This window comes from Plectropomus leopardus, chromosome 13, assembly GCF_008729295.1.
Source record: "Plectropomus leopardus isolate mb chromosome 13, YSFRI_Pleo_2.0, whole genome shotgun sequence".
NCBI lineage: Eukaryota > Metazoa > Chordata > Actinopteri > Perciformes > Serranidae > Plectropomus > Plectropomus leopardus.
The window spans coordinates 5,151,217-5,169,673 of NC_056475.1; the positions used below are offsets into that span (position 1 = coordinate 5,151,217).

The window sequence follows — 18,457 nt, forward strand, 5'->3', positions numbered from 1 at the left end:
TTTTTTTTTTTTAACATTTTGGTGATTTTAAAAACTGCAGGTTTGAAGGCATGTTTTATCTAAAAATGTGTCCTTTGTTTCTTTGAATATTTTTTTAGGAAATCATTTGGCAGTTCTTTTCTCCTAAAAATGTTGGTGATTCTTTTAAAACTGCAGGTTTGGAAGGCATTTTTTTATTTAAAATGTTTAGACAATTTCTTTTTTCTTGGAAATTTTTAGTGAGTGTTTAGTTTTCCAAAACTTTTCCAGGCCTGGAAATTGCTATTTGCAAATTCCATGACTTTTCAAGGTTTTTCCATGACCGTACGAGCCCTGAAGTATGCATAGCTGTTAGTCACCAGAGCTGGTTTAACAGTTTGTGAGGAGGCAGGTGAAGGTGAACATCTGGAGTGCGTGGGCCGGTGCAGACCACGCTTGACTGACAGCTGTGTGCATTCCCACTCAAGCCTAATTTACACTCACAAAAAAGTGTCATTTGGCAGCTCGCATGACCTAATTGACGCAAAAATCACAGCTTTGATATCGAGCAGACGCGTTTTTTTTCAGTGTTGGTGACAGCTGCCGTGCACCTTTTGTAAGGTCGCAGGCATTAGCTATGCAGCTGTGACTGAATGTGGGATATTCACAATCAACAATATGGAGAATGATGATAAGTCGCTTTTAAACATGTGCAATGCTAGAGTGAGAGCTACAGTGTTCGGAAAAAAATGATGGAATAATTAATTTCATAACAAATGCACAATAAATAAAGGGTAATAAAGAGTGTGAAGCTGGCAGGTTTTAATAAGGTTCACATGGTGGTGATCCTACCTGTTGGGCAAATCGATGTTGATGATGCAGGTCTCCAGGAGTTCCCCGTACAGGTCAGTGCATGTGGCCAGGAGCCAGCGTTGGTCGTGGGACAGACAGTATCCTACAAACAGCACGTTGTATTTTTGCGATGCCTCCCCAAATGTCTCCCCGAGCTCCGTCTGCTTGTCCTTCACTGGTGCTAGGATGAATGGAGGCGTGTAGAGACGCAGACACTCCGGCCTCTGCAGATTGGGAGGTGAAGATGTCAGAATAAAGGATTTAGGAAAATGCTCAGATATTCTACACATAAATGGATTAAAATCACACCACATATGTATATTTTGCACATGCACGATGGCAGGATATTATGGTGGCCCTGAGGGTCAAAACACTACAATATTTCAGAAAACACTACGACATTTCCCCAAAACACACCACTCACCAAATTTTTGGGAAATGTTATTTGGTTTTCTGACTTGTATTTTGGGAAATGTAGTGTTTTGGAAAAGTTGTAGTGTTTTAGGAAATGTTATTTTATTTTCTGAAATGTTGTGTTTTGGGAAACATTGTGGTGTTCTCTCAAATGTTGTAGGGTTTTGATCCTCAGGGCCACCGTAGAGCATCCACTCTTTCCATCCTAGTTTCGGCTAAATTCACATTCTACGTATCTTCACGAGCAAAAATGGCCCTCCAGTGGTCCCATTTTTATCCCAGTTCTCCCAGCAAGGCAGCTCAATTTTGCTGCATGTTAAAGGAAAAAGGTAGCACTGGCTCAAAGGAAGGAAGTCCTCTGAATGAGGTCCTGAACTAAAGTGCCCCTTTGTCTAAACCTGCAGTCGAGATCCCATTATGGAGGTCTCAGAGAGCTAGCCAAGCAGATAATGGAAAGAAAACTCTGGAGTAGCAGAGGGTTACAAGTTCCCTTGGTCTTGTTCCAGAAGAAAAAACTGCGAGGATGGTTAGCAGTGAAAACTCTATATCTCATTGCCTCCTTTCTTTTCAGTGGCAGAGTGAACACAGCCGGGGCAAAAGGCTGGGTTGCATCAGGTCAGGTTCATGTTTGGCGGGGGAGCTGAAAGCAACAGAAATAATGCTGCCGGGGCTGCAGAGTCTGCCTCTGTTTGCTCGCCTATCGACCAGAGGACAATGCTAGCATGTTAATGCTAACAACACAGCCGCCGGGACGCTGTTACTGATCAGCTAAAGAGCTGAACTCTAACTGCGCTCCAAAACAACACCTTTCTCCGCTTTTACAGAAGGATTCAATCAGAACAATTAAAGTGCACCTGCTACAGCTGTGACACTAAACTATTGTCCTAAAGGGCAAATGTGGCCCCCGTAGGGCGCCAGTTGGCCCCCTGGAAATAGTTTTTGTAATTTTAGTATACATAAGGTGCCAGTGTACATAAAAAAAGCATCAATGTGGAGGATCCCCCGCACCCCCAACAGAGGCCCAAGCTAAGCCCTTAATGTCCTAAAATCCTAGAAACATCCTAAATCCTAGAAATGTCCCAGAAACATCCTAAAATCCTAGAAGTGTCATAAAGTCCTACAATCAAGCTAAAATCCTATAAATGTCCTAAAATTTTAGAAACATCCTAAATTCCTAGAAATGTCCTAAAATCCTTCAAACAACCGAAAATCCTAGAAATGTCTTAAAAATGTCTTTAAATCCTGGAAATGTTCTCAAGTCCTATAATGTCTATAAAATCCTCCAAACGTCCTTAAACCCTAGAAATGTCCTAAAATTCTGAACACGTCCTAAATTCCTTGAAATGTCCTAATATCCTACAAATAAGCCTACATTTTCCTTAAACCCTTAAAATGTCCTGAAATTCTACAAACGTGTAGTGCTGCTATGACGGGCCCCTGGCCTTCTGTCATTTTGCAAAAGTGGCCCCAAAGCAAAGCAAGTTCAGTATTTCTGTGCTACAGCTTGTGTTTGGTTTACCTCTGGGCTCTTCAGTGCGGTGTCGATGGCGAGGCCCGGGCCGAAGCCGGTCAGTGACTTGACGTTGGTGGAGGTGGGCAGTGGCCGTCTGCACTGAGCAAAGACGGAGAAGGCGAGAGACTTGAGGTGCTGGGCGTAGATATGGCGGTCTTCACCTCGTACTGGCTGAAGCAGGTACTGGCAGGGGACAATCTGAGGGAAAAGACAAGCTGTTAGACAAAGACAACACAAGTGTAACACTCTCTATACACTCTTCAACAATGATTCTACAAATGTAATACTTACAGGAGAGAAGTAAAAAGCAAGCACTGTTTAAATCTTGCAATTTCTTTAAAAATATGGGGGGAAAGAGAATCAGCAACTTGGAAATGAATGTTCCACAAAGTACAAGAAATGAGTATGTTTAAAAAATATATCTTTAAAATGCAAGTAGAAAATATATTCTTAATATATTCTTAATTAATAATGTTACAGAGTAATCTTTTAAGAGCTTTTTCAGCTTTTTAAGTCTTGTTTTTTTTTTTACTTTTTTTTTTTTTTGTTTTTTATATTTAATTATTTTTCATGTTCTTTTTTTTTTTTTTTTTTACTGGTGTCTTGCTAATTTTGAGGTAATTTCTTTGGTTGTTTAACTTAAAGTGAATAATTTAAATAAACATGTGACCGAGTGACCAACACATAAAATCTCTAAACACTGCAATGCAATCTTATGTGGAAATTAGGACTGTTTCATAAATGTTTATTTTTTTCAAAAATATTAAGTCAAGAAGTTGAATGAGTTCAGTCTCATCTTGTCAGTCGACCCACTTTCTTACGCTGCATCATTGCATGCTGAGTAATGCGGGATAACAGAACAACAGACTGTGAACTTTTACAAACTGACTCTTTTCTCAAAATGAGTCAAACCTACAAACTAACTGTGATGGAAACAGAGACGCGTGATGGAAACGGAGTAGAGACACAACAGAAAAACATCGGCCTCTATCATCAGTCATCTTATTTGCAAATACCCTGATAGTAGTAAACAAATATTAACGATACCGATGTTCTGTTGATAAATTGCTGCATCCCCGGAAATTTTTTAATCTGATTTAGTGTTGGGATGTGTTATATTGTAAAGTGTGTCTCTCTGTATATATAAGGTAGAAAATAAGAAACACCTTCCAGAATAATGCAGTCAAACAAAACACCAAACCACTGAGCGACAGCCTTAAAAACAAATAATAAAACTGTAAATACAAGCATGTAGAGCAGTTAAAGTGAGTTGTATTTATTGCTGTAGTACTGCATTGCATTATTGAGACTTTTTTTTATTTTCGGGTCACTCAGGGTACACAGTTTCATTATAATCATGCACAATTTACTGCCTCTGATGATGATGGATATGTTAGCAATGATGCCATTGAGCATAATCTGTTGAACATTAAGCAGTAATTGACACACTGACATTGAATACACAGTTAATCCATTTTCACCTTCTGTACTTACCTCCATGATAATGAAACGCAATGTGGTCAGCAATAAAAATGTGGCTCTCCTGGGAGACTTTACTCACCTGTACAGAAATAGAGTTGCGGATGTGTGGGGGCAGGAACTGAAGCATCTCCAGGTAGCAGCGTAGCAAACCCAGCGTCCACACACTGGAGTGGGCCGGCACTGGCCCCGGGCCACCGTCGGCCTCCTCGTAGCTGAAGGGGTCCACAATGTAAACAACAATGGCAGGTGGATACGTGATGGCATGGGACTCCCCGTCCGTGGGCACGCCTACTTTCTCTCGTTCCAAAGTGCTGTGGGAGACACAGGAAGATCACACACTTCTCAGTTTCTGAAAAGCTGACTCACATTTAAGACTACTGAAAGATATATCTTGGAAACCAAATGTATCACTACACGAAGATGCAGAGATCGAAAGTATGCTCTCAAACTGGTACATAAGTGTCGCTTGGCAACCTCTTCACTGAAATTCAAGGACAAAGATACGTATTCCGCTATGCAGAAAATAAATATTCACTTAATTATGGAAGACTTAAAATATTATTGTCTCTACTACAATTTCACCGAGAGGAACTAGAGCTTCACAGTAGCCTCTTTACACTGCCTGTTCAAGGAAGGAAAATCGTACAGTTATGTCGCCTCGCTGTTCTGAGTTGTCTCGCCTTTCAGCCGCCACAAGAGGTTGTAACAATGCCGAAACGGTGTCTGTGTAAACTGGACAGCCATATAACAGACGTCACCACGCACATGAGCTATGTTATGTCAGTTAATTCAGCCGGACATTATAGACAATGCTCGTGCCAGGCAGGAAATCAAGCAGCGGTTCATCCACTCAGTTCTCAAAATTAAACGCCTTGCACTGATTCTAGATCATGTTTCTCTTAACTACAACGTTACATCAACAGTATCTGCTCCTTCTCCTTCCAGCAGCCCCACGTGTTCTGCCCCGCAGGCCAAAATTTGTGATCTACTTCGTTCCAGACTGGACTGTAATATGCAGCACAACTAAGTGGATAAAAACATCAATATACATCATTTAAACCGACAGAAAACGAAAGAATTATATATGTAGCCTACTCAGCCACGGTGGAATCACATAAATCAAGGAAAACGACCCATAAATCAAGTAAAAATTACCCATAAATCAAGGGAAAATGACGACAAGCACAATCGCAGCAAGTCTACAGTATCAGCTGGAAGGAAGCTCTGCTTCTGAAACGCTCCCGGTGGGATACAGAGCCGTGTGGAGGACGGAGCAAAACAGCGCTTCAGACGTAATGCCATCAACTGGCGGAATCCAGCGGTTACAGAAAATAAGTTTGCCGCCGTGTTTAGTTACATGGAAGGCAATGCCCGCAAGATTATTATGACAATCACTTTCATTACACACAACAAAATATCACGACTTTTCAAAAAATCCCAATGATTTTTACTTGTTCCATGGCTTTTCCAGGCCTGGACTGTTGAATCCCATGACTTTTTTCCAGGTTTCCCATGATAGTGGGAATCCTGCTTGCTATAACTTAGATGCAAAACTGACAAAATACAATCTGCTTCTCTTTGGTGTGCATGCTTGTGTGTCCTGCAGTACCTTTCAGGAGGCTCTGAGGGGCCCTGGGCCTGGCTGCTGGAGTTGTCCCCTGAGGAGCCAGTGTTCTGGGTACCAGCCTGCTGTCCCAGCTGTCCACTCTGGGGGCCACCTCCCTGGCCCTGGGCGCCCATGCTCCCAAAGGGGGGAAAGGAGCTGGGCTTGGCAGACGGCATCCCGCTGCCAGGCTGGCCTGAGGATGTCACCAGACTGTTGGATGCCGCAGAGCCGTTCCCCGACCCACTGTTGCTGCTGTTGTTGGGAACGGAGGAGCCTGCGGCGTTCCCCGAGCCCTGCGGGCCGCCTGAGCCGGAGGTGGAGCTAGACAGTTGTGTGGATGATGATTGGCTGGACGAGGGCGGGGGGCTGGGCTGTGTGAGGAGGGAGCTGTCGAATGGTTGTGATGCGAGGTATGGAGCTAAAGCGAGAAAGCACAGCATCGGACTTTCATTAATAACATCAATCACGGTCTGAGAAAATGAGAAAAGATACTCCATTTACTCCGTTTCAACTTGACCTCCTCCTCCACTGATTTCAAGCTCTCTTTCAAACAGTCAAGGCTCTCTAGCTTGTCTTTTTTATGAGTAAACCAAGTGGTTTCAAAGTTGGAAATTCAGCAACAAAGAACCGACTGAGCCGAGTATTGAGCAACAGAAGAATCAGAAGAATGAAAAGTGCAGCAGTAAACCAGCAGGCTGAAAATGACTCGTACCGAGGTTGTGGCGGCACACTTGTGCATAGAGTTTGAGCTTAGTGAAGGCGTCGCTGTTGCTGCTTGCAGCCTTGAGGAACCAATCACTGACTGGCTGATCCACCAGGTTCTTGGCTCCGTTACCGCCAACGAGGACAATGCCATCGGGGTAGCCTTTGGAAATGGGTCGGTGCTGGCCCAGTCGACAAGACTGCAGGAAAAAAGACACAGGTGACACAGAGCATGAGTGTGTGAACTGATGCTTAAGTATAACTGTCACAAATAGTTAACAAAAGGAGGGTTTAGTGTTATTTCAGTTGCATTTGCAGCTCAACCATGAAATATTTTAGAAAGTAATCACTTATCAGTCTGATAATGTAGTTCTATTTGGACAGCCGGAGCACAGCAGCTAGACTTCTCACTGGTTTTAACATACGACATCACATCAATCCAATCTTTGCTCTCTCAACTGGCTCCCTGTTCATTTTAGAATTGATTTTAAGATTTTTCTGATCACTTTTAAAGCTCGTCTGGGTCTGGCCCCAAGCTACATAGCAGAGATGTTGACCCTGTGTGAGCCAGCTCGCAGCCTCAGATCCCCAGGTGGGGCCCTTCTGGCCGCTCCAAAGTCGAGGTTTAAAACTAAAGGTGACCGTGCTTTTACCATCAGAGCCCCTCGGCTTTTGAGCAACCTGCCTGAGAAAATAAGGCCGGCAGGATGTTTAAAAGCACTTCTTAAAACTCATATTGATAGACTTGCTTTTATTTACCTTTTTATTTATGTTTTTTGTTTTATTTCCATTCATTTTGTGGTATTATTGCGTTTGTTGTTGTGTTGTTGTTTTTTTTATTTGTATTTGTTTATAGTGGTATTTTGCATCCTGCATTTTTTGTCCCCATGTTTTTTATTTTACCTTAAATCTACCCAGGTTTTGTTTTACTCATGTTCAGCAGAACTGTTTGGCTTTCTGTTGTTCTGATCCCTTCTGAGCATTTCTGCTTTTGCTTTTCTGCTTTTCAAAGCACATTGTTAACTGTTTTTAAAGGTGCTATATGATTGTGTTATTATTATCAAATGTATTCACCATGACTTATTATCATTGAATTTATTATTATTATAATAATAATATGATAATAATTATTATTATTACCCAATAGAAGTAAAAATTTAAGATATAAAAGATAAAATTAATTACTACACTATTTAAACATTTGAAAATAAAAATCAGCATTGAAAATAGCAAAAGTGCAGAGGTGCAAAGATTAAAGAATGATTTAAAATGATATTAAACCCAGTTTAAAAATAATTTGAAGTCATTACCGGGTGGAGCAGGCAGCGTAAAAAAGGACGTTTTTTTAGCTTTGACTTAAAAGTGGTCAGAGTCGGGGCTTGTCTATCATCATCTGGGAGTTTATTTCATGTTCTGCATGATAGAAAAGACAGAAGAATAAATGAGTGAAGTGTTAGCACTCTACCTCGTAGACGGCGGTGAGATCTCTGAAGAAGGTCTTGGCGCCGCTGAGCAAGGCCTCGTTGTCAGGACAAACCACCAGGTACCCGATGTCCCGCTGGGAACCGAAGGGATCCAGCAGCAGTTTCTCCCAGTAGGCAGACCAAACGGAGACAGCACCACAAAGTCATACTCATAACCCACCAGGAAGGTGGGGATGGGCAGGGGCTCCGGGGACTCGTCTGTGCCTGTGGGGGAGAGAAGAGGAGGGAAGAGGAGAAAGAGGGGGAACAAAGCGTGGAAGGAGGCAGAAAGAAAGGAAAGTGAGCGAGTGGTGTTTACAGGTAAGATGTCAGCTACCCCCCCTCTTCTTTCTGCCTGAATGTGAGGTCGCCAAACGATCTGACAGCTCCTCCCAACAGAGCTGACATCTGGACCGCAGCAGAGGGACAACACTGCCTACTGACCTGACAACATCCAGAGTTTTTCTACCCCAAAACACACACACACGAACACTGAACGCTATTATCACCCTCAAAGTTTCTCTGAGAATCTCATTCTTGGCAGAAAAGTCTGAAACCTCTGATGTCTACAGTGTGTGGTGGAAAACAATGACTCACAAGGCGGGTTTCCATTACAGATTTGCGTAAAGTGATATTTTCGAAAGTTTGAGATGGCTACATTTCCACAGAGTGATGTTATGCACATCGTCTCTTCGTGATAACATTTCCAAGAAGCACGGTGATGGATGTTCAAAACATTGGCAGGTTTATTTCTACTGCAGCCACAGCACTAGCTGTCATTATTTCCAATAGAAGGCGGCGTAGGCGTGTTTTGAGAGCGATAATGGAAAGGCGAGCCCTTTATACATGGGAGTGACTACATATGAGGAATCTGGGAGGTGACAGTCTACGATTTCACAGAGGGAGAGAAGTGAGGATTCAAAACTTTCAAATGATCCACTCAACTTTTGCAATTACACCTCTTGCAGCAGCGCCTGCTGCATCATGTCTAAGGGAGCTAGTTGCTAACGATGAGCACATAGCCAAAGCATCATGTGGTCTATAAAAGCAAAAAAACTGTTTCCATTGCAGTTTTTAATATATGGCTTTTTCAAATCGCCTGAAATACCACTTTTTTCAAAACTGACATGTTTTCATTTTTATATTCGCAATTTCAATTTGCGCAATATGAAGCTTAATGGAAACCTGCCTAGTGATATCTGATTAAACCGGATGGCAGCTAAGCATCAGTCAAAGCTACGTATGAAGACAAATGTCCCACTTTGTCCCTAGCTTTACCGTAAGAGCCCCGTCCAGCCATCTTGTGGAACTGCTGCCAGGTGAGGGGACCCTGAACGCCCCACGACCGTACCGTCCTCTTCTTCTGGATCGCGTCCTGGAGTACAGGCTGCAGGGACATCAGCACCCGCAGCACATCCTGAGAGCACAGCGCACTCACGTCCACTGCTGAAGAACGGACGAGTAAAGCCAGAGGTCAAGGTTAATCACAACATGACTCCTCCTACTTTAAAAATGAGTCAGTGAGCATCTCAACAAATCTTTTTTTTGTCCTAAATTTAGTTATAGTTCAGTGTTTTTATCTGTAACAATGTTTACAAGGTTACAAATAACAAATGACAGCAAAAAAAACCTTTGCAGTTTTTTATTTATTAATTTTATCTGTAATCAGCCAAGCTGATAATCTGTTAACCCTAATATATTTTATGACAGTGCTCTGCATATCGTAAACCATTTTAAATTGCAATAATATTGTTTTGAACTTAAGTTGTTATAATATTGCATCATAGGGCCTTCTGTGATTCCCACCCCTCTCTTCCCTCTATTGCTGTTGTGTTGACTAAATGATTTTGGATTAATGATTGTTACATAAAAACAGGCTGAATTAAAGAATATGGTGTCTAATTGAGCCATTTTGCATTAAAAATCTATAAAAGCCACATTTTTACCGTTTTGTTTGGCCCAGTGGTGCAGGCAGGTGCTCTTGACCAGCGCCTCATCCACCTTGCCACCCGACATGTTGTCCATGAACTGCCTGCCGTGCTCCAGCGCCATGTAGCAGTCGCTGTGGTAGTCTCGCTCCTCCACCCTCACACAGGGCGGCACAGGGGCCCCACTTGGCCCCCGTGTCACGATGTCATGCTCCAGGATTGAAATTGGTGAAAAAGGGTTAGTACACTGGTCCTGCAGCAGAAGAATCAGCTCGTCTGGGACGCGGTCGCCCCTTCCTACTCCAGTTCTTTCCAGCGAGGAGAGCCGCAGCTCCTCGAAGCGCTTCTCTGCCTCTCTGCTTACGTCCGAGCCGCGGCCAATGATATCCAGCTCGTCCTCCAGGAAGAGGCCCGAGCCGTTACCATAACGCCGGTTGACCACGGCGCTGAAGCCGCAGCTGCAGGGTTCCTGAGCCTCGCCGATGGGGTCGCTCAGGTACACGCCCACATCGGCTCCCTTTATGTTCATGTTGCACACGCAGATGCAGCAGCTGTCGAAGTTGCAGTCCTTAAAGAGGTTCATGACTGACTCGGAGAGGATGAGGGTGACGTAGAGGCTGTGGGCCTCTGGGATGGAGGGTACGGTGGCCGGCTCGACGGAGTTCAGCGGTCGGCAGGTGGAGGGCGTGGACGCAGGGGAGTACAGGTCGGAGTTCTCGTACTTGAGCGAGCCCTGGACGCTGGAGGGGCCTCGAGGTGTGCGTGGGGTGCGCGGCGTACGGGGGGTGGGCGCAGAGAAACGCGGCGTGGCAGGTGAAGGCAGGATGCCAGCGCCGCTGTTGCTTGGTGGAGCGCTGTTTGACATGAAAGGCGTGTGGGTCTGCGGGGTGTAGGTCTGGCTGTAGTCCTGGTCCATGGTGCTACCCACACTGGGGATGTTACTGAGGACAGAAAGACAAAAAGACAGACATTAGAAACAGCATTAGAACTAAAAGAGGGCACTACAGCATGTCTTACAAGTTTACGTGTCAGGGCAGTGATACTCAGCTTACTGCCCACGGGTGCCAGGTGACCCCCAAACTCTTCTAATTCACAATACAAATGAAGCGATTCACACTGGATTTTTTTTTTTTTTTAACTTTTAGTACACACAAGATGCCATAGTGAATGAAATGCACCAAAAGTGCCAGTGGAGGATCACCCCCATCCCCTGACATAAGCCCCTGATGTCCTAAAATACTAAAAACATTCTCAAATCCTAGAAACGTCCTGAAATCCTAGAAATGTCCCGAAATCCTTAAAAAGTCCTAAAATCCTAGAAACGCTCTAAAATCCTAGAAATTTCCTGAAATCCTAGAGACATCATAAAATCCTGGAAATGTCCTGAAAAATACAGTCCTTACAGAAATCCCCAAAGTTTTTGATACCAAATCACATCGCAGGTTTTGATGTCATAATTTGGTATTTTGATATTTCTTGATGACATTTTTAATCAGTTCTTTAGTAGTAAAAAAAAAAGCTTGATCTTAACACCAAATCTGTGAAGCAAATTGTACCAACACAGTAATTACTGCAACAACACTACCCACTTTAACTTTCAAAGACTGAACAGCTGCTTAACCAAAACTCAAATACTACATATTAATAACTAGAAAAACTTAACACACTGTGCTGAGAGGCATCTCAAATGATACTTTAGAGGATCCCGTCATACCCAAACTGATGTGAGCAATTAGGAATGATCCCTATGAGACAATGACAAAGTATAACTCTTCTAATCACAGCTTCTAATGCTTTTTATATCCCATTTAAGTGTTAAAAAAGAGGATAAATCTCAAGAAATTCATGCCACAACAAGATGTACTGTGCATCTAACTGTGGCATTTGAGTGGAAGCACTAGCACAGAGAACATACTTGTTTTCCCAGGACTTTTTTTTAAAAAACCAGAACAGCAATGTTCAGTACATTGCTTCAAACCACAAATACCATTACCCAACTGTCTCACAGCATTTGTGGGGATAGTTTGAGTAATAAGGCAGTAGGGCACGACAACATTCACTACAAAAGAAACTCAGAGTGAGCTTATCCTGCACACATGTTTACACATGAGAGAACAGGAACGCAGGAGAGAGAGAGAGAAACGGGTAGCCAGAAGAAGCAGAGGGAGAGAGAAAGACATTCAATAAACATTTCAGCGAGTGTCCCTCTGAGGTAAGGTTTTATTTTGGGGCTGGCAGGCAACAGTGAGGAAGCAGGGAGGGAGAAAGAGGGAGTGTGTGAGAGAGAGAGGGTGAGCACATCATGTCCCTAGCTGCATGTGGGGAACAACTCCTGGCACAGACCCATCAGAAGGAAGTCCCAGCACAGCTCTCTCCTCCTGCAGCCAGGGCACGTTCACCACGGGCTGCAGATGTGAAGGCAGCACCGACACATTATAAGATCTTTACCGATGACTGTGTGGATATTTGCCAAGCTTTGCAAGTGCAGACACCTCTCCCCGCCTGCACGATCCATCACAACCAGACTCAGCACTCCAATTACGCAGTTCAGAGAAAAAAGAGGAAATAATGAGCTCTACACATTTTTAAAGTATTTAAAATGTAACATCCTTTGTTGCTTGCTCTGCTGTACACTTCCAGCCATGCTCCAGTGTGCTATAAAAATTAATCTTTATAATTATCAGGCAAAAATATAACCCCAAAACTACTATTAGCTCTGCTGAAAAATTAATTAATATATTCCGGTAAAAGTCAGTCAGCGTTTCCACAGTAGTGGAATCTAACTAAGTACATTTACTTAAATACTGTTCTTAAGGACAACTTTGGGTTACTTGTACTTAACTAGAGTATTTCCATTTTCTGCTACTTTATACTTCTACTCCACTACATCGTGGAAGCAAATATTGTGATATTTACTTCACTACATTTTATTCAATAGCTTTAGTTACTGGTTATTTTACAGATATTTTTTTTATTAATATAACATTAATTAATAATCAACTAATAACTTATAATACAGATAAAGCAGCCCACTAGTATGTAAAGAAATTAAAATGAACTCCACTTTAACCAGCTGCAACATTAAAGTTTTGAACATATTAATGCTTATGAATTCCTGTACTTAAATTACTTCAGGTATGTTATGATGCTATTGCTTTTATACTTAAGTAAAAACTGCTGGACTTTACCTTGTAAAAGAGTATTTTTGCACAGAGTATTTCAACTTTAACTTAAGTAAAAGATCTCAGTGCTTCTTCTACCGCAGTGTGTCCAGCCTGAGGCCCTGATCTCACTGTTCTCATTTACAGTGAAGCATTTTACTCGCTGCTTTTGTGTTGCTGAGCGCATCATATTTTTATGTGCCTTACGTTTTTGCAGAGCGCCCTGAACACCTCTAATTGAAAAAGCTTTAATTCAGACAAAGAGGTTAAGAAGAGAAAGCGTGATGGCGTCACGTGTTGTACCACGGTATCACTACGGTGCAACACATGAAATGTGGTCTGCACTTGCTGAAAGGCTCAATAGCTGGCGCACTATCACAGAACATGGGGATGATTGATTTGTTTCACTGAGGTGTCTGAGGTCAGCCTTGGGTCAAATATTTTTGTACAAAAAATAATCCACCCCAAGAGGACCTGAGTGGAAACTCTCCCTTTATTTCTAGCTGCTGTAACCCTTTAACATCACAGCTTCAGTTTTCTCTGTAACTTTTTTTATACCCGTGTTAAACCAGGTAAGTCCTGTTGAGCTCAACGATCTCTTTTTCAAGGGAGACCTGACCAAGACAGCAGAATAAGAAAAGTTACAGACAACAACTACAATAGAAAAAACATAAAATATATGCAGTAAACATGTAAAAATATTAAAATATCTACACACAACGACAAGTACCAACAGATTCATTCCCCCTTGCACTTACGAAAGCTTTCAAACCAGAGAGACCAGTTCTCTTAGTTTCAAATCTTTAATTCCAACTGAGAAAAGCAGAGGACTTAAAATATTTCTTTCCCAGTTCAGTCCTTGTACTGGGAACACACAACAGGACTAAATCTTGAGATTGCAGACTATTGCTACAGTCAGATCTCTGTTAAATCAAACTGCACACTGGGTAATCTCCCTTTAGATATTTATCTAAAGGGAGATTACCCAGTGTGGCTTTATTTATGACCAAATACCAGTAACTGAGCCTACGAAAGGCCAAATATGTCCAACCAGCACCGGAGTAAAGCATACAGAGATGAATTAGGGTTTTACAAAGTTACACTGCGCATGTGTCATACCCCATAACTCATGCCCGTTATTCAATAACCTTGAACAAGTGGCAAACGGTTTGTGTAAGCTTACGTTAGCTCACTTTCACGTCCCTCGGCAAGCTGCCAATCACATCTGAACAAACTGTAAATAATAAACTGCAATAACAAACTGTAATACACTGCAAGCTGACAGGTCACTTTTCAGTTCGAAGCAACAAAACCAAGCCCAAACAATTTTCCAATCACAACCACACCTCACTGAGGAAATGCTAGTCGTTTTGTGTTATTTGTTCCAAATTGAATGGTTTGTTTTGCAATTTAAGCAATAACATTCAGCTAAACACAAGTTGACATTTTTAAAAGCTGAAATAAGAAGTGAATCATGGTGAAAGTTTCTGCCCAGAGTCACAAGATTACACATAGATCCCCTCTGACACGATTTATGTCCTCGCGGTCAATGATGCACGCAGGTATAACACGTTTAAGTCCACATAAATGTAATAAGGGTCGACTCAACTGCCCTGATCACAGAAAGCATAAAATCAATAGAACAAAACGAGGTTTGTTTTGGGATTTTTCTGAAAAAAAGAAGCTGATAATAAATCCCCACATGTGTGTAGAGAGCAGCAGAGGTGTCACTGTGTGCAGCTAAGAGGAACAGTGACAGATATACTCCCAGCTGCTATGAGCAGCGAGGTGGCATGGAGCCGCTGTGGGGGCCCATCTCACCACTCCAGTGATAATCCTCATCTTCAACCAAGACGGCATTTTACACTCATTTCCCTGCTCCGCCTGAGGCAGCCATGCATGGGAAATTGAGCCGCCTGCTGAGGGGGAGTCCAGGGAGAGACCGGAGGGTGTGTGGACAGAGAGGGAGCAGAGTATATGCTTCTGTGCACAAAAAAAAAAAAAGAAAGTCTGCACAGCCGTGGCATTTCTTCTGCAGGTCTAAATGAGACCTTCGGCTCAGATCATCCTAAAATGATAAGGAATCTCTGCAACAAGCTGGAATTATACAGAAATACGGCATGTATTAGAGCATCAGCGATGCTCAGCACTGATATCACTGTTAAGCTGTGATATAAATGGATCATTTTACTAATTGCATGGTGCTGCCTACCCACAGTGAAGGTGTTAGTCTCATATTAACCCTTCAAAACTTGGATCAAAATCAGTTTTCTTGTGCGGCATTTAGACTTGAGGTGTGTTTGGTGAATAATGGGGCGGAAATTAGGAATATTCATGTTTAAAATTAACTTTCTTTGTAAAAATTGAAAAAATGGACATGAAATACTAATGTTTACTGAATATGTCTGATTCTGGTGTTGCTTTTCTTACTTATATTTTATTTTATTTACCAATTTTATGTGGCATGTTTGAAATAAAGATCTAATCTGAACTGAAACTGAAAACCGACTCACAAGCTATTTAACCTTTGGAAACCTATGCAAATGGGTTTCTTTCTTTCTTTTTTTTTTTTTTTGACATGGGTACACAAATTGTGAGACATTAGTCAAAGAAAATAACCAGAAAGTTATTTTTAAAAACGAGAGAGGATCATTAGAAAATGATAAAAAAAAAAGGGGGGGAAAAATGTCTAGAAACTACATTAATAATTGTTGCATATTTAAAATTATATTCAAGAACAAAAATGTAAACACATATATTTTTTTATTTTCAGATAATTTTCTTGCATATTTTCAAGCAATTTTCTTGTTACTTTTTACTAATTTCTTGCTAATTTTTGGGCCATGTCTTGATAAATTGCTCATTGCCTTCTCCACCAATACGCTCAGACTTTAAAGGGGTAACGGGATAGATCAGATCTTTTTAAGGTTGTTTGAGGTACTTAGCCATTGTCCACCCTAAAAAATCTCCAACAGTTTAAGTGTACACAGTATTATTATTTTGTTTGTTTTAATGACTATTTTCAGGTCATTTTCTTGTAGCTTTTTTCTAATATCTTGCTACGTTTTGGGCCATGTTTTGATAAGTTGCTTGTTGTCTTCTCCTTATGTTTTTGAAAGAAATCAAACCAGTTCGCTCAGATTTCGAAGGGTTAAAGATCTCAGCTGTCTGATATCAGCAACACCTGAGGACTTCTCTGAAGATGACAAACACATTAAAAACCTCATTGAAATGCACCACAGCAGCGTCATACCTGTCCTTGTTGAGGAAGGTCATGACAGGCACGGGGTTGAGCATCTCCCTGCCCATGGTCCAGCTCGGTCGGTAGATGCAGTCCTCTGGTATTTTGACGGGCGGGAGACACTGGCTGGGTAACGTCTTCAGAGGAGCGAACATGGAGCAGCCGACAAACGGCTGGCACAGCTCTGGCTTGTACACGAATGAATAGTCCTACAAGACAGACGGGAAATAAGGCAGAGCGAGGCAGAGATAATTAAGTCTTACAGAGAAAATCTGTTTTTTTTCCCGGGCCTCTATAAAGGTGAGGACACGGGGAAACCACGTATTAAATGGCATGAACACACAAAACATGCAAAAGATAAATCAGGACATTCCTGGCTGAGACTTCGCTGCCTTAAACACATAAACACAAAATCAGCTTTGTCTCAATAACTACACAACTGGTAGAGATTAAGTGTGTTGCTCATGGGAACTTCAGTTAAACAGATGCGTGTTACATATGTTGCATTAGACTTTCTCAATGTCAGACATTTTGAAAAACATGGTTGTAAAAGTTCAGTGTTAATCTCTTTTCACCTGTCAATTTAATTTTTTATCTTTTTATACCAATACTAATTTCTTTATTTAGACAGGGAGGGCCCTTGAGAGCAAGCTCTTATTTGCAAGGATGCATTTTTACAGAGTGAACCATTTTAAAATTTTTTTTACAATGTAGAAATTCAAAAACAAACCGAGATAAAGGAATAAAAATATTATTGAATACACAAATTTAAATAAAAGGAGGTCATTATGGGGTTAGCATTTAATTTTTATTCATTGATTTTCTTTTTAAACTTATACAATATGCTTTTTTAGGGGCGTAGTGCTATGTGTTTATGTACCACAGTGTACAGTCAGTCAGTCATACGAGACTACGTAACCACTTTCTTTGGTGGCAAGTTAACATAAATTAGTCAATTATACCTTTAAAATAAAATGATGTTTTGCTGCCTTTTCATCTTTACTAGTTAACAGTGAGCAGTTAGAGTGAGAACAAATAATTTAATTCACTTTGCTGCTGAAAGGCTACCACCAGCCGCCACGAGCATCTTTTAAGGTGGAATGTTTTCTTGCACGTTAATCAATGCATGAGTCAACATCATGAATCAATCAACAGACCTCGTATGTTAATATGAAGACTCTGAGTATTTCATTTGTTTATTTTTGGCTCCTGCATGACATATGCTTTAGAGATGATTGGATCTTTAAGCACCTAAAATATGTGTATGAATTTAGTATGCAAACTTTAAATATTCCTTTTCCTCAATTGGAAATGAGGAAAATGGTCTGTGACCATGTGGCCACCGAGCTGCCTCAATATGAGCACGGTGTAGAAAAAACACATCAATCATAATCGTTCACTTTAGTTTACGACATCTACTGATTCTGGCAGTAAATCCGACCTGTTGGTTCAGTCCTTTTTAATTGACGCTGCAGTAACACGTGGCAGATTTATGTGGTCTCTAGACCCACCTTGATCTCAGATGGCTTGGGGCTGCAGAAGCTCTCCTCCACCTCGATCTTGAAGTGGCCTCCCAGAGACGAGGTGCCGTCCAGCGTGGTCATGCCCGTGTTGGGCTCCATGCTGCCGTACTCCTTGCTGCACATGTTCATGGGGGAGTAGCCCATGATGTGCTGCTCTAGGGAGGGAGGTGTGGGAAACATCTGGTGCAGATCTGCAGAACCTGGAGCGAAGACAAGACCACAGGCTCCATCAGTTTTACTTTAAAAGGTTCACACAGGGTCAAAAAGGCACAATGAAATGTACAGGACCAATCTATCTATCTATAAGTCTAGAATTACAGCCATGCAGTCGTATGCTTTACCGCATCAGTCAAGTTACACTTACAGGTTACACCCGATGAAAACATGGATGAGTCACACACATCTTCCCCCAGGCAGCACAGAAAATCTATACAGTCAGCACAGTTTCAATGTGGACACCCAAGATCAGTGTCACCAATTCAGTATCTGACCAAATGTGTCCTCTTCTGCTCCTGAGTTAAGACGTTGTGGCCAGAAAAGCGTTTTTGCAGAACATGTCTATAATAATAACAATATAGCGAAGTTGACTTTGAGCTTTTGGATATAAAATTTCA

At 41.8% G+C, this 18,457-nt stretch overlaps 1 protein-coding gene across 1 annotated transcript in view; it reads right to left on the bottom strand.

The window, feature by feature from the left end:
* Positions 1-781: 781 nt before the first annotated feature.
* med13a (mediator complex subunit 13a) overlaps positions 782-18,457 on the bottom strand; it is a 99,957-nt gene continuing 82,281 nt past the window's right edge. The window contains 11 exon segments of the mRNA XM_042498730.1: positions 782-1,034; positions 2,744-2,935; positions 4,299-4,530; positions 5,829-6,243; positions 6,538-6,727; positions 7,993-8,126; positions 8,129-8,215; positions 9,269-9,436; positions 9,937-10,859; positions 16,333-16,529; positions 17,832-18,043. Of these exon segments, the coding sequence (XP_042354664.1) occupies positions 807-1,034; positions 2,744-2,935; positions 4,299-4,530; positions 5,829-6,243; positions 6,538-6,727; positions 7,993-8,126; positions 8,129-8,215; positions 9,269-9,436; positions 9,937-10,859; positions 16,333-16,529; positions 17,832-18,043 (2,978 nt within the window). The 3' untranslated portion in view covers positions 782-806.